This window comes from Myotis nattereri (genome assembly GCF_964212035.1).
Source record: "Myotis nattereri genome assembly, chromosome: 3".
NCBI classification, from domain to species: Eukaryota; Metazoa; Chordata; class Mammalia; order Chiroptera; family Vespertilionidae; genus Myotis; species Myotis nattereri.
This window is the reverse complement of record NC_138077.1, coordinates 2,499,922-2,526,249: the sequence shown is the minus strand read 5'-3', so window position 1 is coordinate 2,526,249 and position 26,328 is coordinate 2,499,922. Positions and strand designations below refer to the sequence as shown.

General features: G+C 59.1%; 1 protein-coding gene across 1 annotated transcript; it reads left to right on the top strand.

Annotated features, from left to right (window-relative positions):
• Positions 1 to 541: 541 nt before the first annotated feature.
• KCNE1 (potassium voltage-gated channel subfamily E regulatory subunit 1) lies at positions 542 to 21,733 on the top strand (the record flags this gene model as incomplete). The annotated part of the gene is made up of 2 exons (XM_081087398.1): positions 542 to 594; positions 21,299 to 21,733. The coding sequence occupies exon 2, from the start codon at positions 21,344 to 21,346 to the stop codon at positions 21,731 to 21,733; it is 390 nt and encodes a 129-aa protein (XP_080943524.1). The 5' UTR covers positions 542 to 594; positions 21,299 to 21,343.
• Between the last annotated feature and the right edge of the window lie 4,595 nt (positions 21,734 to 26,328).

The following is a 26,328-nucleotide window of genomic DNA, read 5'->3' as shown; positions in this document are numbered from 1 at the left end:
ACGCCGCCCGGAAACAGCTGGGCGGGGGCGGGCCTCACCTGCAGGCCAGGTAAGCTGACTGAGACCACCAGACAGACAAGCACCCGCTGTCCTGCAGGAGACAGAGTGGTCCTGGACTCGGAGGGAAGAGGCCAGAATGTTCTGCCAGGTTCCTGAGATGGCCTGAGGCCGTGTGAAGGCTGCAGGTGCCTGAGGGGCACTGGGAGGCCAGAAAGGAGTAGAGAAGGGGGCAGTCCCGGCCCCTCGAGTCAGGCACCGCTCACCTTCCCCCTGCGTCCTAGCCCGGACCCCAGGGCGCAAACGGGGGTGGGCGTGCCCCTCTGCTCCCAGGCCCCCACCTGCAGTGACCACCCACCTCCTGAGAGCGCGGTCCTGAAGGCCTGGAGACTGGAATCTAGGCAGTGAGCAGCAGGAGGCAGCCGGCCCCAGCCAAGCCAGCGGCGCCCCCTGCCGCCGGTATTGGGCTGAGCACACCAAGCGCACAGGAGGCAGCGCAGAGCTTGGGGACCAGGTTCTGGTGGAGGCTGAAGTTCCATGGCGGTTGGAGGGAGGCAGGGAGCAGACCTGGCAGAGCTTGCGGGCCACGTGGGAGAGGTAAGAGCATCCTGGCTGGGCCCCACCTATCAGACGTGCCCCCTGGGAGACAGGAGCCGCCGCAGGACCAACCCCAGCTGGCGGGGAAGGTGAGCTGCCGCCAGGAGGGAGCGCCGCGGGGGAGGGAGCTGAGGGCAGCGTCCTGCCACTGCCAGGAGGTGAGTGCTGCCCACAGGGGCATGAGCCCAGAGGGGACCTACAGGCCTCAGGAGACCGCCCGCCCTGTGGCCAGGCCAACACCTCGGCTCAAGTTGGCCTCAGCCGGTGAGAGATGCTGAGCTGCGGCCCTGCGCCTCTATGAGCGGCAGCCCCCAGCCCACCTGGCTCCCCTCACACCGGCTGTGTGCTTCCGGCTGTGCTCTGTCAACACCGATTCCCCGTCTCCTGTTTAGCCAGTACTCCTCTGGGCAACAGGATCAGGAGGGGGAGGAGTCTGAGAGGGATTACAGGGGCTTTGCCCTTGTCACTGCCACTCAAGGTCGTCCTTTCCCACCTCTCTCTGCTCTTTGGTCTCTGGCATCTTTCAGTCAGTTCCCAGAAGACCAGGCGGCAGCATCCACGCCCAGAAGTGAGGCAAATGCAGATGCAACAGGCTGCCCGCTTCTGGACCTGCACTCCGAAAGGCACCCAGGGGTCACATGTTCAGAAGACAAAGTCCTCTGTGTCCCCGGCCTCCCCACCCACCGCGGCTCAGGGGAACCCCAGCTGACCTTGACTTCTTCACCTCTGGGGATCCACCATCTGACTGTTCCCGGGGGTCTAAGGCAGCGGTTCTCAACCTTGGCTGCACATTAGAGTCACCTGGGAATCTTGTTAAAATCCTGATTGCTGGGCCTCATCCCCTGGAAATTCTGTTTCTTTGTTATGGGGTGGGGCCACAACATGAGTAACAAAGAAACAGAATTTCCGGAGGATGAGGCCCGGAAATCAGGATTTTAAAAAGATTCCCAGGTGATTCTAATGTGCAGCCAAGGTTGAGAACCACTGGCCTAAGGTCTTGTCAGCAGAAGTAATTTACCTCCCAGAAACCTGGTGATTACCTTCATGACAGACGTGCTGTTAATGAGGGGCTGGTGAAACACCAAGGTCATTGGTCTGTGAGCTAGAGCAGCCCTGAGGAAGAGAAGCCGGGGCTTTCCCTCCTGCAGAGTCCGTGGGCCCGTTCCTCCCCCCCACGCAGGGCCTGGCCGGCTCACCAAGTCCTATTCGTTCCCCAAGGATGTCACGTGTTCTCGTAGGTGCGTGTGTGTGTGTGTGTGCGCGTGCGTGTGTGTATACACTATATATATATATTTCAAAACTAGAAAAATAATTGAGAATAATATCATGATCTAACTGTATCTCTACTTTATATTTTGCAATATGCCCACCAGACAGTACATACACACACACACACACACACACACACGCACACACACACGCACACACATGCACACACGCACACACACACACGCACACCCAATCATTCCAGGTCCAAGTGAGACCCTCTCCACTCCTGGACTCTGTCTGCCCTCCCCCCGCTGCAGCGCCAGCTGTGACCATGAGCTGTGGTCGTTACTTACAACCTCACGTGTGCCTTTATACTTGGGCTCAGTTTATAAGTCTGTAAGCAAGACGCAGTTTGCTTTCCTGATGGTAAATTTTAAGAATTGGTATATTTTAGGTATAATTTGGAAAATTACTTTTTTTAATCCAACATTGTTTTTTATTTTTTTAAATATATATTTTATTGATTTTTTTTTTTTTATAGAGAGGAAGGGAGAGGGATACAGAGTTAGAAACATCGATGAGAGAGAAACATCGATCAGCTGCCTCCTGCACACCCCCTACTGGGGATGTGCCCGCAACCCAGGTACATGCCCTTGATCGGAATTGAGCCTGGGACCCTTGAGTCCGCAGGCCGACGCTCTATCCACTGAGCCACACCAGCCAGGGCCCCACATTGTTTTTACATCTGCCCACGTGGATGCACAGCCTGATTCACTCTTTGTGCGTCCTGTCTTCTTCCCATCGCTGAGCGTCACTGAATCACACAGAGAACAGAGTCAGCTCATCGCATTAAAGAAAGGGAACCATCCGCGTAACCACCAGCTGGGTCACCAGGGAGAGTGAGCCCTGGCCAGTGTGCTCAGTGGCTGAGCATCCCCCCACGTGCCAAGGGGTCACCTGTTCAATTCCCAGTCAGGGCCCAGGCCCAAGGTGCAGGCTCGATCCCCAGCAGGAGGCGGACAGGAGGCAGCCAATGATGCTTCTCTCCCTCTCCCTTCTTCTCTCTCTAAAAAATCAATAAAAACATATTAAACAAAATTTTATAAAGAACTAGAATAATATTTGCACCCTAGAAGCCCCTCACATGACCTCATCCCATAACCACCTGCCCACTTCTCCAAGGGCACCTGCTACCTTCTCACCATAGTTCCCAGTTTAAAACCTGTGTGGCAGGAAGCGGAGTCCGGAGACTTGTGCCTGGTTTGCTTTGTCCAGTTGGAGAGCTGTGTCTGTGCTTTTGTGTAGCAGCAGTTTGTTAATTTTAAATTCTTTTCTTTTTGCCCTGGCTGGTTTGCTCAGTGGTTAGAGCGTTGGCCTGTGCACAGAAGGGTCTTGGGTTCGATTTCTGGTCAAGGGCACATACCTCCACTGCAGGTTTCCTCCCTAGCCCCAGGAGGGGCACATGTGGGAGGCAACCATTCAATATCTCTCTCTCTCTCTCTCTCTCTCTCTCTCTCTCTCTCTCTCTCTCTTTCATTTCTCTCTTCCATCTCTTCCTTCAACTCTCTGAAAAGCAATGGAAAAAATATCCTCAGGTGAAGATTAACAAAAATAAATAAATAAATTATTGCCTGGCCGGCTGGCGTGGTTCAGTGGTTGAGCGTCTACGTATGAACCAGGAGGCCACGGTCTGATTCCCAGTCAGGGCACATGTCTGGGTTTCCGGCTCAATCCCCGGTGTGGGGCGTGCAGGAGGCAGCCGGTCAATGATTCTCATCATTGATGTTTCTCTCTCTCTCTCTCTCTTTCTCTCCCTCTCCCTTCCTCTCTGAAATCAAGAAAAATATATTTTAAACAAATAAGTATGCTGTAAGAAACATGTGGGTGCAGCTGTCTTTTAAAACAATAAAATAAATGAATAAGTGGATTCTCTTCTATTTAATACACTCTGTGTTTTAGAAAAGTGTGAGGCTTTTCAGAAAAAATGAGACGATAGTCCTGGGAGCGCCCGCCTGCCTCACCCGGTGGCCTCCTGTTGGAGTGGTACCCGGCGCTCTGCTCCTGAACCAGCATTGGTGCCTCAGGAACAGAGCTGTTTGGTCTGGTTTTCTTAGCCTTGCCTGTGTCCTGCTCTGCCCGGGACCCATGGCACTCCCCCGCCAGGTCCCCAGGCTCCGCGTGGCCGGGCCAGTGTCTCGGGTGAGCGCCTGAGGAGGGCTGCCGGGAACGTGGCCTCTGTCTGGTGGCTTCTCATGGCCAGGCGGGGGCACAGTGCTGGGGGCCACAGAGGTGAGGCTGTTTTCATCACACCATTATCAGCTGCAAACCGTCGGAGTGATTTATGACAGCTGACGGCGGCCATGGCCACCCGCCTGAGGTCCTGTCGTCAGGCTTCTCCCTTAGAGTCACCTTTTCTCTCCCTTCCACATGGTGCAGTGGAGGGGGGTCGGATGCACAGCCCACACGTGGCGGGGCGGGGGTGGGGGCTGCTCCCTCTCTGGGAGGCAGAGTATCTGCGGAAGCTGTCCGGAACTCTCGGCGGGGAGATCGGCCTCTTCTTCCTCGTTTATTTATAGTCAGTCATTCATCTAGATCAGCTTGGACCGTGGGTGTTGACGTGACACATTGAGCTATAACCCAGTGCTGCTCTATTTTGTTGCTTGAAACTTCCCTATCTCCCAGGAGCGAGCCCTGGCCCTTTGACTGAAGAACAAACAGTGTCAGAAACCAAGGCCTGGTGATGAGGCTGCTCTGGTCCCTGAGAGCCACTTCTGTGGGCCCCTCGCGGGCAGAGCAGGAATGAGAGGGTTTCACTACATCATGAGGTGCTGTAGATTCAGTCACATTGGCTGATGGTGCTATCACACTCAACTACGCCCTTACTCATTTTCTGCCTGTCGAGTCTATCCATTTTCTGAGAGGGGAGTGTTGACGCCTCCAACTGTAACAGCGGGTTCATCTCTCTCTCTCTCTCTGCAGTTCTACCCGTCTTGCCTTATGTATCTGGATGTTAGACGCACACCTGCTAGAGACTGTTGTGGCTTCTTGGAGAACTGACTCCCTTATCACTCGGTAATGCCCCTCCGTGTGTCTGATCACTGTCCTTGCCCTGAAGTCTGCTCTTCTGAGATTAATAACTGCTGTGATTTCTTTTGGTTACCGTTAGCATGGCATATCTGTCTTCATCCCTTTACTTTTAATCTATATCTATCTTTATATTTAAAGCTGATTTCTTACAGACAACATAGAGTTGTGTCTTGTTTTTTGTGGCGGGGGGGGGGGGGGGTTGTGTCTTGTTTTTTGATACACTCTGACAATCTCTATCTTTTAAAAATATATATTTTTAAATTTATTTCAGAGAGGAAGGGAGAGGGAAAGATAGAAACATCAGTGATGAGAAAGGATCATTGATCGGCTGCCTCCTGCTCATCCCCCACTGGGGATCAAATCTGCAACGCAACTGGGGCATGTTCCCTGACCAGGAATTGAACCATGACCTCCCAGTTCCTAGGTCAGCGCTCAACCACTGAGCGATGCCAGCTGGGCAACAATCTCTGTCTTTTAATTTATGTTTAGAGCATTGGCATTTAAAGTGGTTATTGATACAATTGGATGAATACCTACCATATTTTTGTACTGCTTGCTATCCATTGCCTTCGTTATTTGTTCCCGTTTTTGTCTTACATTCTTTTTGTGCATTTTTGGTTTTAACTGAGCATCTTGTGATTCCATTTTCTCTCCTTTCTTAGCATATCAGTTCTACTCTTTTTAAGCTGACTTTTTTAGTGGCTTCCTTAGAGTTTGCCGTATATTTTTACAATTAACCAGGTCCACTTTCAAATAATACTATCTTAGTTCACGAGTAGTGCAAGTACCATATAGTAACAAAACATTCCTGCTTCTTTCTTCCATCCCTTGTATCATAATGGCCATTCATTTCACCTATACATAAGTTATAATCATCTAATGCATGTGGCTATTATTTTAAACAAACTGTTATCTGTTAGCTCAGTTATGAATATTAAAAGTTTTTATTTTATTTCCACTCAATTCATTGTCCAATACTCTTCCTTTTTTAAAAATATAGATTCAGGGTTCTGACCTATATATCATTTTCCTTCTTTCTGAAGAACTTCTTGGAATATTTCTTGCAAGGCAGGTCTGCTGGAGACAAATTCCCTCACTGTTTGCTTGTCTGAGATGGTCTTTATTTTCCTTTACTTTTGAAGGATAATTTCACAGGATACAGAATTCTAGGTTGGTGATTTTTCTCTATCTCAACACTTTAGCTATGTCACTCCATGCTCTTCTTGCTTGCGTGGTTTCTAAGAAGTAAAATCTAATTCTTATTTTGGTTCCTCTTTGGTAAGCCCTTCCCCCCATCCCTGGCTTCTTAGAAGATTTTTTTTTCTTGATCTTTGACTTTCTGTGGTTTGAATATGATATACCTAAATATATTTATTTTGGCATTTATCTGTGTGTGTTCTCTGAGCTTCCTGGGTCTGTGGTTTGGTGTCTGACATAAGTATGGGGAACTCCCAGTCATTTTTGTTTCAAATATTTCTTCTGTTCCTTTATCTCTTTCTTCTCCTGGTATTCTCATTACGCATATATTACGCCTTTTGTAGTTCTTGGACATTATGGTCTGTTTTGTTTTTTTTAAAGTCTTTTCCTCCTTTACCTTTAATTTCTGGAAGTTTCCATTGATATACCATCAGGGAGTCTTTCCTCAGCCATCTCGTCCCATGCATTCTTTATTTCTGTTGCAGGTTTTCGCTTGACCTCACATTTTAAAAAGTATTTCTTAGAATTTTTCTCTCTCTACCTAAACTACCCATCTTTTTTAGCATGTTAATCTACTTTTCCCATTAGAGCCCCTTGCATATTAGTTAGAATTATTTTAAATTCCTAATTCCTAATCTGATCATTCCAACATCTGTGTCATATCTTAGTCTGTTTCCAGTGCTTGCTGTATCTCATCACTCCATGTTCTTTGCTTTTGGAATGCCCTGGCATCTTTTGCTGAAAGCTGAACATGACATACTGGCTAAAGGAACTTGGTAAATAGGCTTTCGGTGAAGTGACAGGGGTAGGGGCAGTGGTTAGGGTGTTGGCCCTACACTGAAGGGTCTTGGGTTTGATCCCTGGCCTCAGCCCATGTGGGAGGCCACCAATCACTGTGTCTCTCTCACATGGATGCTTCCATTTCTCTCTCCCCGGCCTCCCTCCCTCCTTCCCTTCCCCTCCCTAGAAGTCAATGGGAAAATATCCTCCGTGAGGATTAACAACAGAAAGATCCCAGACGCTGTGAGCAGGTGAAGAAGCCACATAGCGGATGGACCTGTGCCTCCTTCTTTCATGTCCATGTTCCCCTCCTGCTCTCGCTTCTGGACAGAGGAACCCACAGCGGTTCTGCAGCTGCGCTGAGTCCCACTCCCTGTGCTCCCACAGCCCAGGCACGGCTCCCACTTACACCCCAAGAACAACGGGAAAGATCCGCGCTGAACTCTTCAAACCTTGAGTGTCTGCTGTTTGCTGGGCACAGGCTAGACGCTGGGTGGCGATCCCACTGGTCTGACAGCATAAAAGGTGGTGATCCTGCTGGTGATCCCCCCACGAGAACCGTCCTCAGGGAGATGCTGGCTGCAGGTTCCGAGAACCAGTCTCTCCTCTGTTCCCGCAGCCCGGGCAGGTGCGCACGCAGGCTGGGCCGGCGCCGACATGGAGGAACCAAGCTGCTAACCAGCCATGGAACTGCCGCCACACGCCACACGCAGGCGGGTGTCCAGGGAGCTCTGCGTTCGTGGGCCAGGCATGCGGTCCTGCGCTGCTCGCCTGGGGGTCACGTGCTGTGCCCCTGGGCACCGAGCAGAAGCAGAGGAGCATGCCCTCCACCAGCCGGCTCCCCTGGCGGGCACCGCGGCCACTCCCCTGGCGGGCACCGCGGCAACTCCCACAGTTCAGGGCAGCTGAACGTGGGGCTCCATCCCGGACCGGATCAGACGTGGTATTTGGGGGTTCCTGTCCCACGGTGAGCCCGAGGACACCGGTGCCCACCTGAGGCCAGTGTGGCTCCAACATCCCGTCACCTCAACTGAGACTCGGTGTTCGGCTGGTGATGGGTCTCCAGCTCCACGTTCCAGACCCTCGTGCTTCTAGAATCTTGGCCTCAGGCAACAAAAAGCCAGGTTCCTTTTCCAGGCTCCCACCCAGGTCCCTGACCTCAAGCCCAGGGCTGGCTCCTGGCTGCCGTCTGCGTGGCCGCACGCTGGGTGCGCCCCGGGGCCCACCTCCCTGCTGACCGCGGACAGAGAGCCCGTGGGTCGGAGGCTCCCAGGCTCCGTGCTCTGTGTCCGCGAGCCAGGCCCGCTTTCTATTTTTATGCCTTATCGGCCGTGGCTGTGCACTCGGCCGGGAGGGATCAGAGCTGAGCACTGAGCCGTCGCGTCCAGAACAGCCTGCTGTCCTCACGCTGCCCCTCACGGCCTGCGGCACGGCACTCGGCGAAGCTGTTTCAGGTCCACACGGACGCAGGGGCTCCCGCGAGCAGGCGTTCTCCAACAGAACCGAAGACGCCATGTGCCTCGGCTCCGGTTGGTGAACGGACGGTCGTCTGCCGGCCTGGCCCCGCAGGCCCCGAGTCTGCCCCAGGTCGGTTCTGAGGGCAGCTTTGCTGCCAAGAGAAGTAGAGCCCGCACAGCCCTGGCATCTGTGAAGACAAGCCCCTCCCCAGACACGCGGTGTCCACGAGTCCTTGGGCTTCTGCAAACCCCGAGAGCAGCGGAGGATGAAGGGCTGCTCTGCCACCGCTGCGCTGGCGTGATGGACGCGCGCCCTCACACCCATGCCTCCTGCTTGCCCTCCCAGCCCAGCGTCCCGTTAAATCAACTCGGCTCGGCAAACGTTCACTGAGGCTCCGTCGGGCTCAGGCACCCCCTGGCCTGCTCTATGCCTGGGCCAGAAAGGGGCACCCCCAGATCACGGATAGATGAGCAACCATTATCCAATCAAGAAGTAATCTATGGCCCGGCCGGCATGGCTCAGGGGTTGAGGGCCGACCTATGAACCCGGAGGTCACGGTTCAATTCCCGGTCAGGGCACATGCCCAGGGTGCAGGCTCCATCCCCAGTGTTGGGTGTGCAGGAGGCAGCCAATCAATGATTCTCTCTCATTATTGATGTATTTCTCTCTTTCTCTCTCCCTCTCCCTTCCTCTCTGAAATCAATTTTTTTTAAAAAAGAAAAGAAAGCTGGTGAGTGGACCACTGAGGACAGATGGAGCGGTTACATTAGCCCAGGACCCCCTGTCGGATTCCGGGGAGACGCTGTGCGCTGCCTTGGGCGGGGGGCTGCAGCAATGAAAGGGGAGAGTGGTCCTGGGAGCACTGGGTGGGGAGGGCTGCAGGCAAAGGCGATGCCTGTGCCATTGGAACCAGCACAGCTGTCCCCAATGGGGAGAGAAGGTCACTTCTCCCGGAAAGTCTTGCGTGTGTTGGTGGCAGGGGATGGGGCAGGTGGGGAGAGAAGGGGGCGGGCATTTTAGCTCTACTCTGCAGGGGCGGGGGAGGGGAGGGGGTTTGGACATAGCTGATTGGGTGCCTACACCCTGCCCATGTCGGAGCTCAGTAAATATTGAACTGGACTGACTAGTCATCAAAGAGGAAATGTACTTATTGAGAAAAATTCTTTCTTAAAAAGATTTTTGTTGATTTCAGAGAGGAAGGGAGAGGGGGAGATAGAAACATCAATGATGAGAGAGAATCACTGATGGGCTGCCTCCTGCACACCCCACCCCGGGGATCAAGCCCGCAACCTGGGCCTGTGCCCTGACCGGGAATTGAACTGTGACCTCCTGGTTCATAGGAAGATGCTCAACCACTGAGCCGCGCGGGCCGGGCAGAGAAAAATCCTAAGGAAAGGGGTCTAAGCTCAGGTTAGGACAACACGTAGAGTAAGGGTTCCGTCTGAGAGGCAGCGGGTCACCCAGACCCTTTCCCTGTTACAGATGGCGCACGGAGGGGCGTTTGGCGTTTGCTTTTCTGAAGCTTCCCTGTACAGGTTTCCTCTCGCCCTCCTCCGCGTCACCCCAGCACCGCCCAGACTTCTCCCCTCATCATCCGTTCCTCCTGGGAGACCTGCAGCTGCCACACCCACCCACCAGGCGAGGGCCCTGCCTGGGCACAGGAACCACGCCGACGGCCACGAACAGTCACATTTCCAGAAAGTGGCCGTGGTGCACGTTCCCAGAACGGCTGCCCGCGCTGGTTAGACTCAGGCTGGCCAGTCCTCCCACGCAGGGACCCTGGCCACACACGCCCTGTGTGACCGGGAGCTGGAGGCACACCAAGGTAACGTCAGGCATGCAAGGAGCCGGAGAGATGCTAATCTCAGGCCGGCAACTCCGTCCCGGCTCAGCCCCAACACAGGCTGACTTTGTGCCTTGAAACTCGCAGCGCGTAAAGGGATTCTGCCTCCCTCTGGGCCCTGGACCCACTGGGTTTAAACACTCACATAAGGACAATGTTTATATTCCGACGTCAAGCGCCGTCCGCATGGGGATAGTGAGCTTTTGCCGTGGATCACATTCCAGACTGTAATTCATGTATCCACGTTCCCATCAGTACAGCCTATTCCAGGACAGAGCGGGGGGGTTGGGGGGGGTGCTGGTATTTCTTTGGGAAATGTTTCTTAATTGGTTTTGTGCTCTGTTCATAACAAGGTGAAGGTTGTGGTTATTTGTCAGGTGCAAGGGCAGCTGGGATGCCCGAATGGGATGCCCAAATGGCCAGCTGCATGTGTTCCCTGGGTGACGCAACGCTGCCAAGAGTTAGTGCCAACGTCCCAAGACTCGGGCAGAGGCAGCTTAAGTGACTATTTCAATGGGCAGTCATTTCTCTTTTAAAAAAATAATATATTTTTATTGATTTCAGAGAGGAAGGAAGAGGGAGAGAGACACATCAACAATGAGAGAGAATCACTGATCGGCTGCCTCCTGCTCGGCGCACACTGGGGATGGAGCCCGCAACCTGGGCCTGTGCCCCGACCGGGAATCCAACCCTGACCTCCTGGTTCATAGGTCGATGCTCAACCCCTGAGCCACGCAGACCAGGCCGGGGCCTTGTCTTTTCACTTAACATTAAACAGGGAGCCCTCGTGCTGTTACAGGTTATTTCCTACCCATTGTCTCAGTGGCTGCATACGCTCTCCCACGACACAGTGTGATGCTCTGTCCGGGGAAACACAAGGTAACCGTTTTCCTAGTTGAGACGTTTAGAGTCTAGTATGTGAGTAGAACTAGGAAGAACCTTTCCTATGTGTGGAGCTTTCCCACGGTTCAGGTCCTCTCCACAGAACGGATTCCACGCAGGACAATTTCACAGCAAGGCTGTGGACGCTTTCAGACTTTCAGAGTGGCCATGTGGGTGCTACTAGCACCCAGGACGCAGGGGTGCCGCCAGGCTGAGTCTGAGAGGGGCAACGCTGGATGGACCCCTCGCCCACCCCCGGGAGAAGTGATGGGCTGGGGAAGACCGCAGGCTCCGGACAATTTGGGCTCAGGGCAGGAGCTTTGCCACCGGCCGCCTGTTGTGGGACTTGCCCCAGGTGTGTGTGTGGGGGGGGGGGGGGCGGGGGGGGGGGACATTGCGTGGTTTGCCCCTCTGAGCGAGAAGGGCAGTTCCCAGGGCCCCAAGCACTTTGGAGCACAGGTGCCAGGGCCTGATTCCCGAACGGGGACCCCGCCAGCCTGGTCCTCAGCTGCAGCCCAGGCAGGGCCGACACCCACCCGCAGGTGCTCAGTAAATGCCCAGCAGGTGCGGCCACAGCTGGGGTGCGGGCGCCGCTCAGAGAAGTCAGCGGGGTTGGAGCAGACTTGGAGCCATGGGGGGAGCTGTCTGCAGGGCGCTGGTTCCGAGGCGGGGGTTCCCCCCCTCCCCCCTCCCCCCTCCCCTCCCCACCCCTCCCCTCCCCTACCCCAGCAACAGCGCTTCTCGCCTGCCAGCCCCCAACTCCCGGCAGGGAGGCCTGGCTGGTGGAGCGGTAACGGGACCTGCTGCCGCTGGAGCCAAGCGCTTGGGCAGGCGCAGGAGACGGGGCGGCAGCAGGCGGCCTGGGGTCCCGGACCGCGGGGGGCGGGCCGCTGGTGGGGAGGCCACTCCCGCTGGTGGGGAGGCCCCGCCCGCCGCGCACTGGGCCTGGAGGGCGCCGTCCGGGCTGGGCTGTCGGTGCGCTGCGCTCGACCTGCCCACACGTCACCGCCGCGCACCCGCTCTCTCGGCGTCCAGACCCGGTAAGTCCAGGGCTCCTCGCGGGCTCACGGTGCCCCCGACGGGCGGCCCGAAGGGGACTCCAGGGACCGGTCTGAGCCCAGGGCGCCCCGGGCTCCCCCAGACAGGAGGCGCGCGACCCGGCGGTGGAGGCTCCCTGCTCTCCGTCTCCCCGCGGACCGCAGCCGGCACAGAACCTCGGGCACCTCCGTGAGGACAGCGCTGCCGCTGCTGCTGGTCACAGACGCTCTTGCAGGGAGTTTAGGAAACACCCAGAAGCTTCCACAGGAAGGGAACCCGCACCACCCGCGCGCCGGTGCCGGGGCCGGGGCCGCGAAGGGACTTGGGGTGCTGGTGGCTGCTGGCTGCCTTGGCGAGGAGCGCGCGGTCCCGGCGGGTCCGGGAAAGGCAGGGGGCGGAGCGCACGCCGTGTCTGATCTGGAGTTCGGTGACGGCACACGGGCAGCTTCTAGAGAAAGGTGGCGGAGGCAGCCACGTGCTGGGGCTCCCCTCCCTCCGTCCCCCCCCCCCGCCCCCCGCCCCGGGCCGCGCCCCCGGGTCTCCAGGCTCCGGTGTGACCGAGTTTAGGTCGAGTCCGCACTGGGGTGAGGAAGGCGCGTGCAGCTCCATGGCGAGGGGCCTGTGCCCGCGCTGTGGCCACGGTCACGGTCACCGCGTGGGAGCTCCGTGGGCCCCGCTGCTTTCATCACGGGATGAGCTGCCAGAGGCGCCGCGCTCCGGCCTGGTTCCGCCCACAGCACAGACCCGCCCGCCTCATGCTGTTCCGCAGAGGGTCCCCGTGGGTCCCGGTGGGTCCCGGTGGGTCCCGGTGGGTCCCGGTGGGTCCCCGTGGGTCCCCGTGGGTCCCCGTGGGTCTCTCCGAGTTCCCAGAGCGGTCGGTGTGCCGGCCTCCCGCGGGTCAGTAGGATGCCAACTGTTCCGAAACCCAAGTGCCCTCGGCGGACATCAGCGGACTCACCGTGGTCCCCCCGCACCCCCCTCCCCCCCCCCCCCCGCCTCCACGCCCCTGCAGGTGGAGCTGGGAGAGCTCTGTGTGTGCGGGTCTGTGTGTGCGGGCGTCTGTGTGTGCGGGTCTGTGTGTGCGGGTCTGTGTGTGCCGGCGTCTGTGTGTGCAGGTCTGCGTGTGCGGGTCTGTGTGTGCGGGCGTCTGTGTGTGCGGGTCTGTGTGTGCGGGTCTGTGTGTGCGGGCGTCTGTGTGTGCGGGTCTGCGTGTGCGGGTCTGTGTGTGGGGGCGTCTGTGTGTGCGGGTCTGTGTGTGCGGGTCTGTGTGTGCGGGTCTGCGTGTGTGGGCGTCTGCGTGTGCGGGTGTCTGTGTGTGCAGGAGTCTGTGTGTGCGAGTGTCTGTGTGTGCGGGTCTGTGTGTGCGGGCGTCTGTGTGTTCGGGTCTGTGTGTGCGGGCGTCTGTGTGTGCGGGCATCTGCGTGTGCGGGCGTCTGTGTGTGCGGGCGTCTGTGTGTGCGGGTCTGTGTGTGCGGGCATCTGTGTGTGCGGGCATCTGCGTGTGCGGGCATCTGTGTGTGCGGGTCTGTGTGTGCAGGAGTCTGTGTGTGCGGGCATCTGTGTGTGCGGGTCTGTGTGTGCGGGCGTCTGTGTGTGCGGGTCTGTGTGTGCGGGCGTCTGTGTGTGCGGGCATCTGCGTGTGCGGGTCTGTGTGTGCGGGTCTGCGTGTGCGGGTGTCTGTGTGTGCAGGAGTCTGTGTGTGCGAGTGTCTGTGTGTGCGGGTCTGTGTGTGCGGGTGTCTGTGTGTGCGGGCATCTGCGTGTGCGGGCGTCTGTGTGTGCAGGAGTCTGTGTGTGCGAGTGTCTGTGTGTGCGGGTCTGTGTGTGCGGGCGTCTGTGTGTTCGGGTCTGTGTGTGCGGGCGTCTGTGTGTGCGGGCATCTGCGTGTGCGGGCGTCTGTGTGTGCGGGTCTGCGTGTGCGGGTCTGCGTGTGCGGGTCTGTGTGTGTGGGCGTCTGTGTGTGCGGGCATCTGCGTGTGCGGGCGTCTGTGTGTGCGGGTCTGCGTGTGCGGGTCTGCGTGTGCGGGTCTGTGTGTGCGGGCGTCTGTGTGTGCGGGCATCTGCGTGTGCCGGCATCTGTATGTGCTAGGGGTTGAACACACCCACATGCCTGTGTCCTGGGAGTACGTATGGTGCTCCTACCTCGGCCAGACACTGTTCCGGCCTCCAGGCTGCCATGGGGAGCAAGGCGGGCAAAGACCCCCGCGAAGCTCACGTCTTGGTGGGAGACAAACACTAAACAATGTTACCTGAGCAGGTGTGAGCACAGGGGGAGGGGAAGCAACGCCCGGGAGTTGGGGGGGGGGGGGGGAGTGGACATCGCGCTGCTATCAGGCCCCATGCATCACAGCTTCGGGAGCAAGGTGGCTGATATTCATCACACACATTTCAATACGCAAAACACACGCTACTAATGGAATACATACATCATATAAATAAAAATGGTTTAACTCAGTGGTTCTCAACCTCCTGGCCCTTTAAATACAGTTCCTCATGTGGTGACCCCAACCATAACATTATTTTCGTTGCTACTTCATAACTGTAATGTTGCTACTGTTATGAATCGTCATGTAAATTTCTGATATGCAGGATGGTCTTAGGCGACCCCTGTGAAAGGGTCGTTCGACCACCAAAGGGGTCGCGACCCACAGGTTGAGAACCGCTGGTTTAAATTTTACTATATGAAAACCTGCCATGTGGATAGAGGTTTTCACTTGTTCCCCCCGCACCCCCATCTCCTCCCAGAGTGCATTAGGCTTTACCTGTTATTTGCCCTCACGTTGCCTTGCTTCAGCCCTAGCGCTCTGCCCTCCCATTTGGTTGGGCAAACCTGCCTGGCAGCATCTGGAGTTGGAGTGGGGCTGGGTGAGCAAGTCCCACCTCGCCTAGTGATGACAGCAAATGCCCAGACCAATGGGAACAGGGCCCCTTAGGACAGGAGCGATGGGCAGGGCGCTGTGGGGGCCAAAGAGGGCAGGCATCAGGATGGGGTTCACAGGCGAGGGCCCAGTAGAAGATTGACAGGCAATATGGTGGCCACGCCTTTCTCGCAGAGAAACTGGCAAAATCGAGAGGCAGGAAGTGGGGCTTGTTCGCGCCCCACAAAGCCCTGGGGGTGGCCAGGGTAGACCCCACTGGTCCCGTGTTCAGAGGGAAGCAGGGCTCCCCGAATGCATTTAACCTGCTGAGGGAGAGTCCGCTGCCTCCCTCCCTGTGACCTCCCCTGCCCCCGGGGCCGGGAACCTGCTTCACCCCCTCTCCCCACCAACTTCTCGTCCTGTCCCGTGTGGTTTGACGGCCCCTCTCCCACTCCAGGTTCGCATTTCCACCCCTCACACCCGAAGCCCCTCCCTGTCACCCCCGGAGAGGCTGGGAAGCTCCTGGTCCTCTGAGGGACCCCCGCCAGCCCAGGCCCCGCAGGGGGAGCAGGGAGCCCTGTTGGCTCTGGGACAGCAGCTGAGCCCTGTGCAGGCTGCGTCTGCGTCCTCCTCCCTGAGACCCTGACTGCCCTCGGGATGCGCTGCCCCCAGGAGGCCACATGGGAGACCCAGATGGAGCCGGCGACCACCGGGAAGGGTTGGGCCTGTGGGCTCATTCCTGCAAGGAGGCCGTGTGTCACCAGAATTCGGACATGGTGTCCTGGTGAGGATGCAAACGGCTGACAGCTGCTTCAAAGGAAAATTGGTGCATGGAGTTCTTTTTTTAAAACTATACTTTTATTGATTTCAGAGAGGAAGGGAGAGGGAGAGAGAGAGAGAGAGAACCATCAGTGATGAGAAAGAATCATGGATCGGCTGCCTCTTGCACACCCCACACTGGGGATGGAGCCCGAAACCAGGGCCTGTGCCCTGACTGGGAATCGAACCCTGACCTCCTGGTTCATGGGCCGATGCTCAAACACTGAGCCCCGCCGGCTGGGCAACTCATAGAATTCCTGACCCACTAAGACCATATCCACCCACACTGGGCTTTTCCGGAACTGTTTTTACCCCGAGTTTGCTTCCTGAAACAGGCCAGGCCTACTGATGGTTTCCAGGCCTGATGCGCTTTCAAGAAAATGCTGGAGGAATGCTGTTATGATAGGCATGTCCCTCCCTCTCTCCCCAGTAAGTACGTGGAGGCCCGGGGGGCCCAAGGGGCATAGGGTCCATCTAGGACCGAGCCGGGCTGGACCTCAAGATCCCAGACTCCAAACCTGACTCCCCCGCCCCTACTCACCCCAGGACCTGTCGCTCTGCGGACACAGCGTGGGGCCCCACAGCGCCGGGCCCAGCCGGGACCTGCTCAGGAAGCATGCAGAGGCGGTGCTGGGAAGTCGCTCTGAGAGCTCCCGGCTGCTATCAGTGCTGATAGGCGCAGGGCCGGACCATGTGGGGGGGATGCAGGGCTGCCTGGCGCTCCCTGCCCCGCGCTGGCACAGTGGGGGCCTCACAGAGCCAGGGCCTGGGGTCCAGCGGTCTCCACGTGCACCTGTGAGTCAGCACAATGTGCACCTGTGAGTCAGCACAACGGCCGGAGCCCCGTGCCCCCAGGGATCCTGGCAGCTCTGGGTCCGAGCTCTGAGAATGTGTGGCGCAGCCCGAGCATCCAAGGGTTGTGTTTGGAGCCGGAGCCCCCGGTTCCTGCTGCTCCTGCGCCCCGGTCCCTTCAGGTGCGAACGGCGGTGGCTCCCCGTGGGCAGGGGACCCTGATGGCACATTTGGGGCCGGAGCCAGGCCCATGTGGGTAGACCCAGTTTTACTAGATCTGGGAGGCCGGTTCCTCAGCTTTTTTGAGCCCAAGTAGGACACCCATTCCTCTGTAAAGACCAGACAGCCGCCTCTCCGGCACTAAGTCTTTGCATTTAGGTGCATTTTTGAGAAGAGGCGTGGCCTTGGGTGCGTCTGCTCCCCTCTGTGGATCCCAGTTGCCTGTGAGTCGAGGTGGTTGGGGCCGTGGCTCTCTGGGTTCACCTGAGTCCACGTCTCCACGCTGGCCCTGGGCAGCGTGTCCCTCCCGTGGAGGGAACGTGGGAATGGACACGCAGCCCCCACTGGCATGCAGATTGGATCCGGGTCATTAAAACTGCCCTGGCGATGCCAGGCTGGTGCCAGGCTCATTTTGAGGCTCATTACACAAAAACACCACGTGACCCAGCGTGCAGGCCCTGGGGGCACCGAGGGCCTTTAGCAAACGCCGCACAATAAATTAAGAGCAAAGTAAGAAACAGATTTTCTTTACTATTTCGGAGTCGTTGCTTGAAGGCAGCTGATGAACTTGACTTCTCGGGGCCGGCGTGAAGCCCTGACAGGCGGGCCGTGGGTTCGGATGCCACGTGAGTTAGGACGGGGGCAGCCGGGCTGCGGCGAGGACTTGGGAATTTCTCTCACAATTTCTCTTCAGATTCCACCGGGACATGCAAGCCCAGAGCAGAGAACCTGAAAAACAAATGAGAAAATTATGGAAAATTTTGCTATGAAATTATGTTCCTTTTTTTTTTTTTTTTTTTTAGAAAAGATATTTTTTTCAGAGAGGAAGGGAGAGGGAGAGAGAGAGAAACATCAATGATGAGAGAGAATCATGGGTCGGCTGCCTCTGCTCGCCCCACTCTGGGAATCAAGCCCACAACCCGGGCCTGTGCCCTGACCAGGAATGGAACCATGACCTCCTGGTTCCTAGGTCAACGCTCAACCACAGAGCCACTCCGGGCGGGCACGTTTCTCTTCTTATAACATTTCCCCGGTGCCCTGCCGCTCAGAAGATGGAGAGGTCAATGTCCTGAGGCCCCACCCCGCAGCCCAGTGGTTCCCGGGGGCTTTCGGGAACCCAAGGGCAGCGCAGTCTTCGGAGGTGGGATCGGGCCTCTGTAGTTTGTGAAGCTCCCGCTGAGCCAGGTAAGTCCCGGGCTGAGGTTCCCGGGCCGGCAGCTCGCAGCACCCGGAACCTGTCAGAGAGGCACCTGCTCAGGCCCAGGCCCCCGGGTCAGCCATGCGGGTGGAGGGGCGCTGCGTCTCCTCCCGGTGATGCGAAGGCGCCGAGGTCGCGCGCACTGGTGCAGCCGGGCCCGGAGCGCGTGGCCGGCAGGCTTTCAAAGCGCGCGTTTCCGGTTGCTTCTCCTCCACGAAGAAGCCGTGGGTGGGTGTTGAGGGACAGGGCGCGGCGCGGTGAAGGCCCGGGGTGAGCAGTGGCAGAGGTTCCCTGACTCGCCGCGGCTCTAACCCGCCCCCGGGGGGATCGCCGGCCGCAGGCCTAGTCTCACGCGGGGACGGGGACGGAGTGACAAGAACGCCCTGGCAGTAGTTGGCCGCAGGACTCCTTGCCAATTGGGGCGGCTCTGGGTTTTTGGAAAGTTATATTATCAGCCCAAGGCCTGCTCTCTGGGCAGGGCTCTATGAGTGGCTGCCAGTCATTTGGGGGGCATGGGGGACGCTGTGTGTGGGTGGCTCAGCTGCCCCGCAGCCCTGGGCTGAGCTTTAGAGAAAAAGGGAAAGGCTACCCCGCCGTCCCTGCCCGCCCGGGTCAGAGGGGCAAGCGCTGGTTGGCATGAGCCTCCTGCCGCTTAATCCCTCCCAGACTCCCAGGCCCCGGCGGCAGGAAAGGCCGCAAACACACGTGTTTCTGCGTTTGCCCGCTTCTCCGCGGGTGAGGGAGCCATGCGGTCCGCTGTGGGAGAGCCACCCCCACCCCCAACCCCAACCCCAGGCTTCGGCTTCCTGACGGGGTGGGAAAGCCACTGGGTGCCACGTGCGGTCGGCCACTCCACTGGTCCGGACCCACGCCCAGTGTCAGAGATCTTGCTCCCACTCTCCAAAGAGAGAGCCCGGGCTGAGCTGGCCGGTGAGCCTGCCGGGTCCCGTGGCCGGGCGCCAGGAGCAGGTGTCATTCCCATATCGGGGCGCGCTCTGCCCCTCCCCTCGCGGCCCACGCCTGTGAGGGGCTTAGCTACGCTCTGAGGCAGCGCCGGGCGTCTGCTCACTAGAAAATCGGGAGACCCAGGCCTCACCGTCAGAGCTCACAGCCGGCGCCTATGCAGGGAGGCCAGGGGACAGGGCCGGGGACAGAGGGACACAGCGGCCTCCCAGGTGAGGTGTGGGTGGTGCCGACCCGGCCCAGGCATCAGGGAAGGCTTCAGGGAGGAGGTGACAGCTGAGCTGAAGTTTGAAGCCTGACGAGGCACCACTTGGAGTTCATGGGCCGGAAGCAGGAGCAGCCGGGGCTGGAGAAGGGACGGCGGGTCCAGGGTCCCAGAGGCGGCCGGCAGGGCTGGGGCCTGGGGTCTGGGCAGAGCTAACAGCGGAGCGGGGTTGGGGGGCGGGGAAGGCCCCTCACTGGGGGTGGCAACAGCTCGCTGAGGCCGAGCTGCTCTGTCTCCCTGGAGGGGGCATGGGGTCTGAGGAGCCGGGATGGCGGCAGGGGAGTGAGTCCTTGGCAGGTGACTGGCCTCACTGCTCTGGGGCTCGAAGGGGCCTGGGGTCATGGCCAGGGCGTGAGCCTGGAGGAGCAGGGGCAGGGACCAGGGAGAGCTGGAGGGAGAGAGAGGAGGCGACAGCAAATGTGGGTGCAGCAGCTCTCAGGGAGGGGGAGGAGGGAGGGGGAGGAGAGAGGGGGATGGAGGAGGAGGGAGGAGGGGGAGGAGAGAGGAGGATGGAGGGGGAGGATGGAGGGGGAGGAGAGAGGGGGAGGGAGGGGAGGAGGGAGGGGGAGGGAGGAGGGAGGGGGAGGGAGGAGGAGGGACGGGGAGGGAGAGGGAGGGAAGAGGAGGGAGGGGAGGAGGAAGGGGGAGGGAGGGGGAGGAGAGAGGAGGAGGGAGGGGGAGGGAGGGGGAGGGAGGGGGAGGAGAGAGGAGGATGGAGGGGGAGGATGGAGGGGGAAGAGGGAGGGGGAGCAGAGAGGGGGAGGGAGGGGGAGGAGGGAGAGGGAGGAGAGAGGGGGATGGAGGGGGAGGGGGAGGGGGAGGAGAGAGAGGGATGGAGGGGGAGGAGGGAGGGGGAGGAGGGAGGGGGAGGGGGAGGGGAGAGGAGGATGGGGGGAGGAGCACGGAGGAGCATTGGCACACGCCACACGCCACGGGTGCCATGCCTCGGTGGGAAGGGAAGGAAGGCGGCGCACAGAACACGAGTGGACGGCCACGGTGCTGAGGAGGGAAAGGGAAGGAGGAAAGCCGGGGGCACGGAACCCGACACCAGCACATAATGTGTTATCTGCTCAGGCTGCTGCCCAGAACACCAGGCTGGGACTTGCACAGACGTTTATTCTCTCACGGTTTTGAGGCTGGAAAGTCCAAGATCAAGGTCCGGGTGGGGCTCGGTGTCGGGCTTGCAGGTGGCCGCCTGCTCACGGTGTCCTCGCCGGGCAGGGGGAGCGAGGCACTCTTCCTCTTCCTGTAAAGAGGAGGCCCCACCCTGAGCGCCCCCTTTAACCTCAACGACCCCCTAGCACCCCTCTCTCCAGGGACAGTCACTTTGGGGGGGAGGGCTACTTATGAATTGGGGGAGGGGACACGATTTGGACCTTAGCATGTGAGCTAAAATGCACACGGACGATGTGTCTATCACAGGCCCTCATTCTGGTGGTCGCCTGTGGAGGTAGCGGGTGGGACTGGTGGTTGGAAATAAAAGGGAATCAATTTACCAACTGACCAATCAAGACAGGCCATTGTGCAGCCCCGGGGGTGGCACGTGGCATGGACCCAGGCGTGTGGGAAGGCACCTGAGCTTTTTTGTGTGTTTTTTTTAATTGATTTCAGGGAGGAAGGGAGAGGGAGATGGAAACATCAGTGATGAGAGAGAATCATGGATCGGCTGCCTCCTGCACGCCCCGCACTAGGGATCGAGCCCACAACCCGGGCCTGTGCCCTGACCGGGAATCAGACCCTGATCTCTTGGTTCATAGGTCAACACTCAACCACTGAGGTTTTAAAAATTGCCCGTGTCGCCCTGACCGGTGTGGCTCAGTGGATAGAGCGTCGGCCTGCAGACTGAAGGGCCCCAGGCTCGATTCCGGTCAAGGGCATGTACCTTGGTTGCAGGCACATCCCCAGTAGGGGGCGTGCAGGAGGCAGCTGATGGATGTTTCTCTCTCATCGATGTTTCTAGCTCTCTGTCCCTCTCCCTTCCTCTCTGTAAAAGATCAATACAATATATTTTGTAAAATCGTCCGCCTCTGTGTGCATGGTGCGTGGGTTTGGGCCACGACGTGCATTCTGATCTCAAGTTGCCCTTTTCTTCTACAGAGTTTCCCGGGATCTCGCTCTCCGCGGCGGCACCTGAAGTGCAGGATGAGCCTGCCGAACGCCACCGCCGTGACCCCGCTCCTGGCCAGGCTGTGGCGGGAGACCGCCCACCCGGGCGGCAATGCGTCCGGCCCGGCCCGCCGCTCCCCGGGTGACAGCGCGGGCGAGATGGAGGCTCTCTACATCCTCATGGTGCTGGGCTTCTTCGGCTTCTTCACGCTGGGCATCATGCTGAGCTACATCCGCTCCAAGAAGCTGGAGCACTCCCACGACCCCTTCAACGTGTACATCGAGTCCGACTCCTGGCAGGAGCAGGACAAGGCGCTCCTGCAGGCCCGCGTCCTGGAGAGCTTCCGGGCCTGCTCCGTCATCCCGAACCCGCTGGCTGTGGAGCGGCCCCACGCGCACCTGCCCGGGGCGAGGCCTCCGTCGTGACTGGGTGGGGGAACTGGACAGGGCCTCCGGACAGTCCGATTCCTCTAACCCCGGACAGTCCCATTTCTCTCTCGTACTCTGTATGGTATGGACACTTTTTTTTTTTTTTTTTTTTTGCTGTTATGAGGGTGAGGGGTGGGTTAGTAGCACTATTTCTCTAAAATCACATTCGTTCTCTCGGAGACTGTCAGCTGTCCCCCAGAACCTGGCCTCTGGGGGTAAGAGCTGCATTTCCCAGACTCCCTTGCAGCTAGCAAGGTCCTGTGATGAAGTTCTGGCCGGTAGAAGTGGAACTGAGGAGGGCAATTTCTGAGCGATGCTTGAAAAGAGAAGGACATGTCCTCCCTCCGCTCCCCTTCCCTGCCTCCCAGGGGCAGGGCCTGGGGAGAGGGGAGGCAGCTCGGCTCCGGGACCGGAGGGCGTGTTCACAGATGCAGAGTCTCTGGGCAGTGCCACGGCAGGTTCTCCCATCCTTTCTGGACGCCCGCCCGCTCAGACTTCATAGGAAAAGGAAACCAGCTCCCATCTTCCTTAAGATGCTTTTGGTTTACGTTAAAGCAGCAGAACCAATATTCTAAGTAACATGTACTAAGATGCAGGAGAAAACGAACCCCGCTTCAGAATGCATACCAGGAGGAAGGCGCTGGGTGATCATGGCAGGAGGGAGGGTGCCCCCCCCCCCCCCCACGGGCCCAGGGGCAGAGAGGGTGTGGGGCAGTGGCACCGCCTGGGGCTGAGGTGGCAGGGCCTTGCGAGGTGTGCGCCCACGGTGGCTGACTCGTGTCCTCCCAAGACATTCGTTCACGCCCCCGGGCCCTGCAGGGGTGGTTATTGGGAAACAGGTCTTTGCCGATGGCATCAAGGAAGATGAGGCCATTGGGTGACTGATGTCCTCGAAGAAGAGGGCGGTCTGGACCCGGACACACAGGAGAGCCCCGTGTGCCCACGGAGCAGAGACGGAGTGACGCAGCCACAGCCACAGCCACAGCCACGGTCGCCTGGGTGACGCCACCACCGAAGCTGGAGGAGGCGAGGAGGAGGCCCCTGCAGGTCACGAGGAAGCGTGGCCCAGGACCCCTTGACTCCGACCTCTGGCCCCCAGAACTGGGAGGCCACGGGTTTCGGTGGTTTCAGGCCACACGGTGTGGCTTCTGTGTTACGGCAGCCACGGGAAACGCAGGAATCACCCAGTGCCCCTCTCCCCCACCCCCTCCCCAACAGCTGCTTTCCTCCCGCCTCCTTCTCCTCGCCGATGAGGTGGGAAGGGGCTGAGTGGGTGCAGGGAACATACCCCCTTCTCTTCCGCAGTAGAAGGAAGCCTCCTTAGCCCGACCTAAGAGTCCAGAGCCATGTGCCGTGGGTTTCAGCCTCCTGCTCCAGCGGCACAGCAGCGTGTACATGGACGGCCGTGGCCACGGGCAGCTTTAGCTACGGGCAGCCTTGGCCACGGGCAGCATATAGATGGACAGCCGTGGCCACGGGCAGCTTTAGCTACGGGCAGCCTTGGCCACGGGCAGCATATAGATGGACAGCCGTGGCCACGGGCAGCATATAGATGGACAGCCATGGCCACAGGCAGCATTAGCCACAGGCAGCCTTGGTCACAGGCAGTGATGGCCACGGGCAGCATGTAGATGGACAGCCGTGGCCACAGGCAGCATATAGATGGACAGCCGTGGCCACGGGCAACATGTAGATGGACAGCCGTGGCCACGGGCATTATTAGCCACAGGCAGCCTTGGTCACAGGCAGTGATGGCCACGGGCAGCGCCAGCACTCTGGGACCCCTTGCATGCTCACCTGCTTGGGCATTCCTAAATCCCATATAATAAAGAGCTAATACGCAAATGGTCATTGCGCCCTCATGCCCTCCTGCCCTCACGCCGAGGCCGGGGGACCTGAGGCTGCGCCCCCCGCCCTGTGGGGCTTGATTGGGTGGGGGGTGGGGGGGGCGGAGTCCGGGTCTCGAGTGATTTCAAGGCTCACGCGGGTGGGTGGGAACTTGACTCTGGGTCCCGCAGTGCACCCCAGACTCTGACAGGAGGGAGATTCTCATATACATTTTACTAATTTTCTTTCATCTCTGACACTTCTATTATAGATAAAGCAATAGCAATATTAGAATATTTTCTCTAATTAATTCCCTTTTAATGTGCACGAATTTCATCACCCGGCCACTAGTACTTAATAAAACAATTGTTCACGACCCACACAGACTATAAAAGTAACAGACAGCATCGTGGGCCGTCCTCAAACGGACAGCTCCGTCCCGGCTGCGTCCTGCTTCCTGGGACAGACAGCCAGGCCTCAGGGACGCTGGCAGGGTCCTGGCGTGGATGCCTACAGTGCTTCTTGGGTCATAGGGTCCTTTGAAAATCTAATGAAAGCAAATGATCCCTACCCCCTCCCCACCCCACCCCCTCGAAAGAAAATACTCATGCACAGCATCTGGGGGGTTCATGGGCCCAAAAGCCCATTTGCCTGCTGGCTCCCCTGTGGTCCCGGCTGCAGACAGACACACCTCGCCCACATCGAAGGAAAGGCGGGTGGGAGCTCAGGTGTGGGGGGACCCAGGGTGTATGTGGCCCCTGTGAGTCACGGGGTCACACTGACCTTGGTGCTCCAGGCGTGGGCCTGGCTCCTTATCACCAGTCACTCCCCTGGTGACTTTTCCTGGAGGCAGAGGCCGTGAGCTGCAGTCCGCCCGTCCTGGGGGAGCCAGCCGCTCAGCTCCCCCCCCCCCCCGCCCCTCACCTCCCAGGCCCCTCGCCCCGTCACTGTGAGTCAGTGTGTCATGACTCCGTTTGCTCCTCAGATTCTTGGGACTGGCCGAGGGAGTCCGCCCTGGAGAAGCAGACCTACTGTGTGCGCACCTCTCTGACTCGGACGGGGGAGAGTTAGCCAAGCCTCACACCACGCCTGCCCCGCGCCCCCCGGCCTGGCTTTAATACTGCAGGAAAGATAAGCAACTCTTTGGTCTGTTGACCTGGAAGAGCTCGCTCCAACCATGACCTGTCATGCAGCTGCTGAGGGCACAGGCGCAGGGAGGTTCAAGGACACACCCAAGGTCATCGGTTGCTGAATGACCCAAGTGGAGGTCAGCAGGAGCTCTGCCTCCCTAACTTCCGGCTCTTGTCCTGCTGACCAGGCCGGGGCTCCTGGAGGCCGGCGAGGCGGGACGGAGCACAGGGCGGCTCAGAGGGGACGCATCCCTGTGGCCGGAGAGCAGAGACCACGGACACTGCAGGGCAGGGTCGGCGATGTCCCCGACTTACTCTTTCGCACACACTCAACTTGATCATTTTTACAGGCTCCCGCTTGTGGTATCCGACAGTTCATTCTCGAAAGGGCCTAATGCCCCCTGCTGGGTGCCGGGGTGGCTCCGAGGGCAGGAGGTCTGACCCATCTGCCCGGCCGTGGGGCGACCCAGCCGAGGGGAGCCACTGCGGGACTGTGGGTGAAACGCCCCACCCCGGCGCTGACCTGCCTCCTCCCGCGGTGGGCTCGTGCTTGACGGCAGCCGTGCCAGGCAGAGCAAGCGTGTGCATCCCCTGCCCTTCGCGCCTGCAGGCAGGGCCGTGTGGCGTGCAGACCGCCGCCTGGCTCCCCATCCCTGGAGGGCGCCCCATCCCACGTGCACAGCAGTGCCTGCTCCCTGGGCACCGTGAGGGCGACCGATAAGTCACACTTCGGAGATAAGCAAAGGTCAGGAGGACCCGAGGACAAAAGAAACGGGCGGGGAGCGGGGAGGGGATGGACGCGGGGGGTGGCTGTACGGAAGCAAACTCCTTGGATACGACAAACACGTCTAAGTGCAGCGAGGAGCGGGGAGGGTGGGGGGTGAGCCCTGGCCCCCCGGGTGCGCGGGCGTCTGTGAGTCAGCAAAGCCCGAGCGCACCAGCTCCTGGGCGGTCCGCGGGCTCCACTGCGGAAAGGAACTCGGGGCGCGGCTGCCCCCTGGTGGTCACGCGGGGCACACTCCTCAGTGCCTGCCGGGCCGAGGACCACCCGGAGCAGGTGGGGGCCGCTTGGGGCTGGGGAGGTCCCCTTTAGAGACTCTCAGGGAAGTGACTCCTATTCACGTGCCGGGTTCAGCGAGACAGGCCGGCCAAGGCCCCTCCTCCGAGCGGGGCGCTCAGAATTCTTGGGACTCGCTGCCGCCCCCCTTTTGTGATGGAGGCCGCCTCGCCCATGGCCAGGGAAAACTCTCCCCTCCCTTCCAGCTCTTGGAAATCCGTCTCTCAGCCGATCGAAGCCCCCTTCAGTCCCGGCTGGAGCCCCATGCTGTGCGTGGAGGAAGGACTCCCCCAGGGGCGGGGGGGGGGGGGGACCGTAGAGGCCCCGGATGATCTGACCTTCTCCTCTCCGCACTGGTGAGGGGCAGAGGCCCAGGTGAGGCTGTGGGGATGGCCCAGCGCGCATTCCCCGCGGGACAGGGCAGGTCAGGGCTCATTGGGCCTCTAGTCCCTGCAGCGGGATGTGCTGTGGAGGAGGGTCCCTTCTCCCGGCTGCTCCCAGGACACGACATGGACCCGGTAACCATCTTGCCCCCCCCCCTCCCATTCCCTTTGGACCTTCCACACCTGCCACTGTGA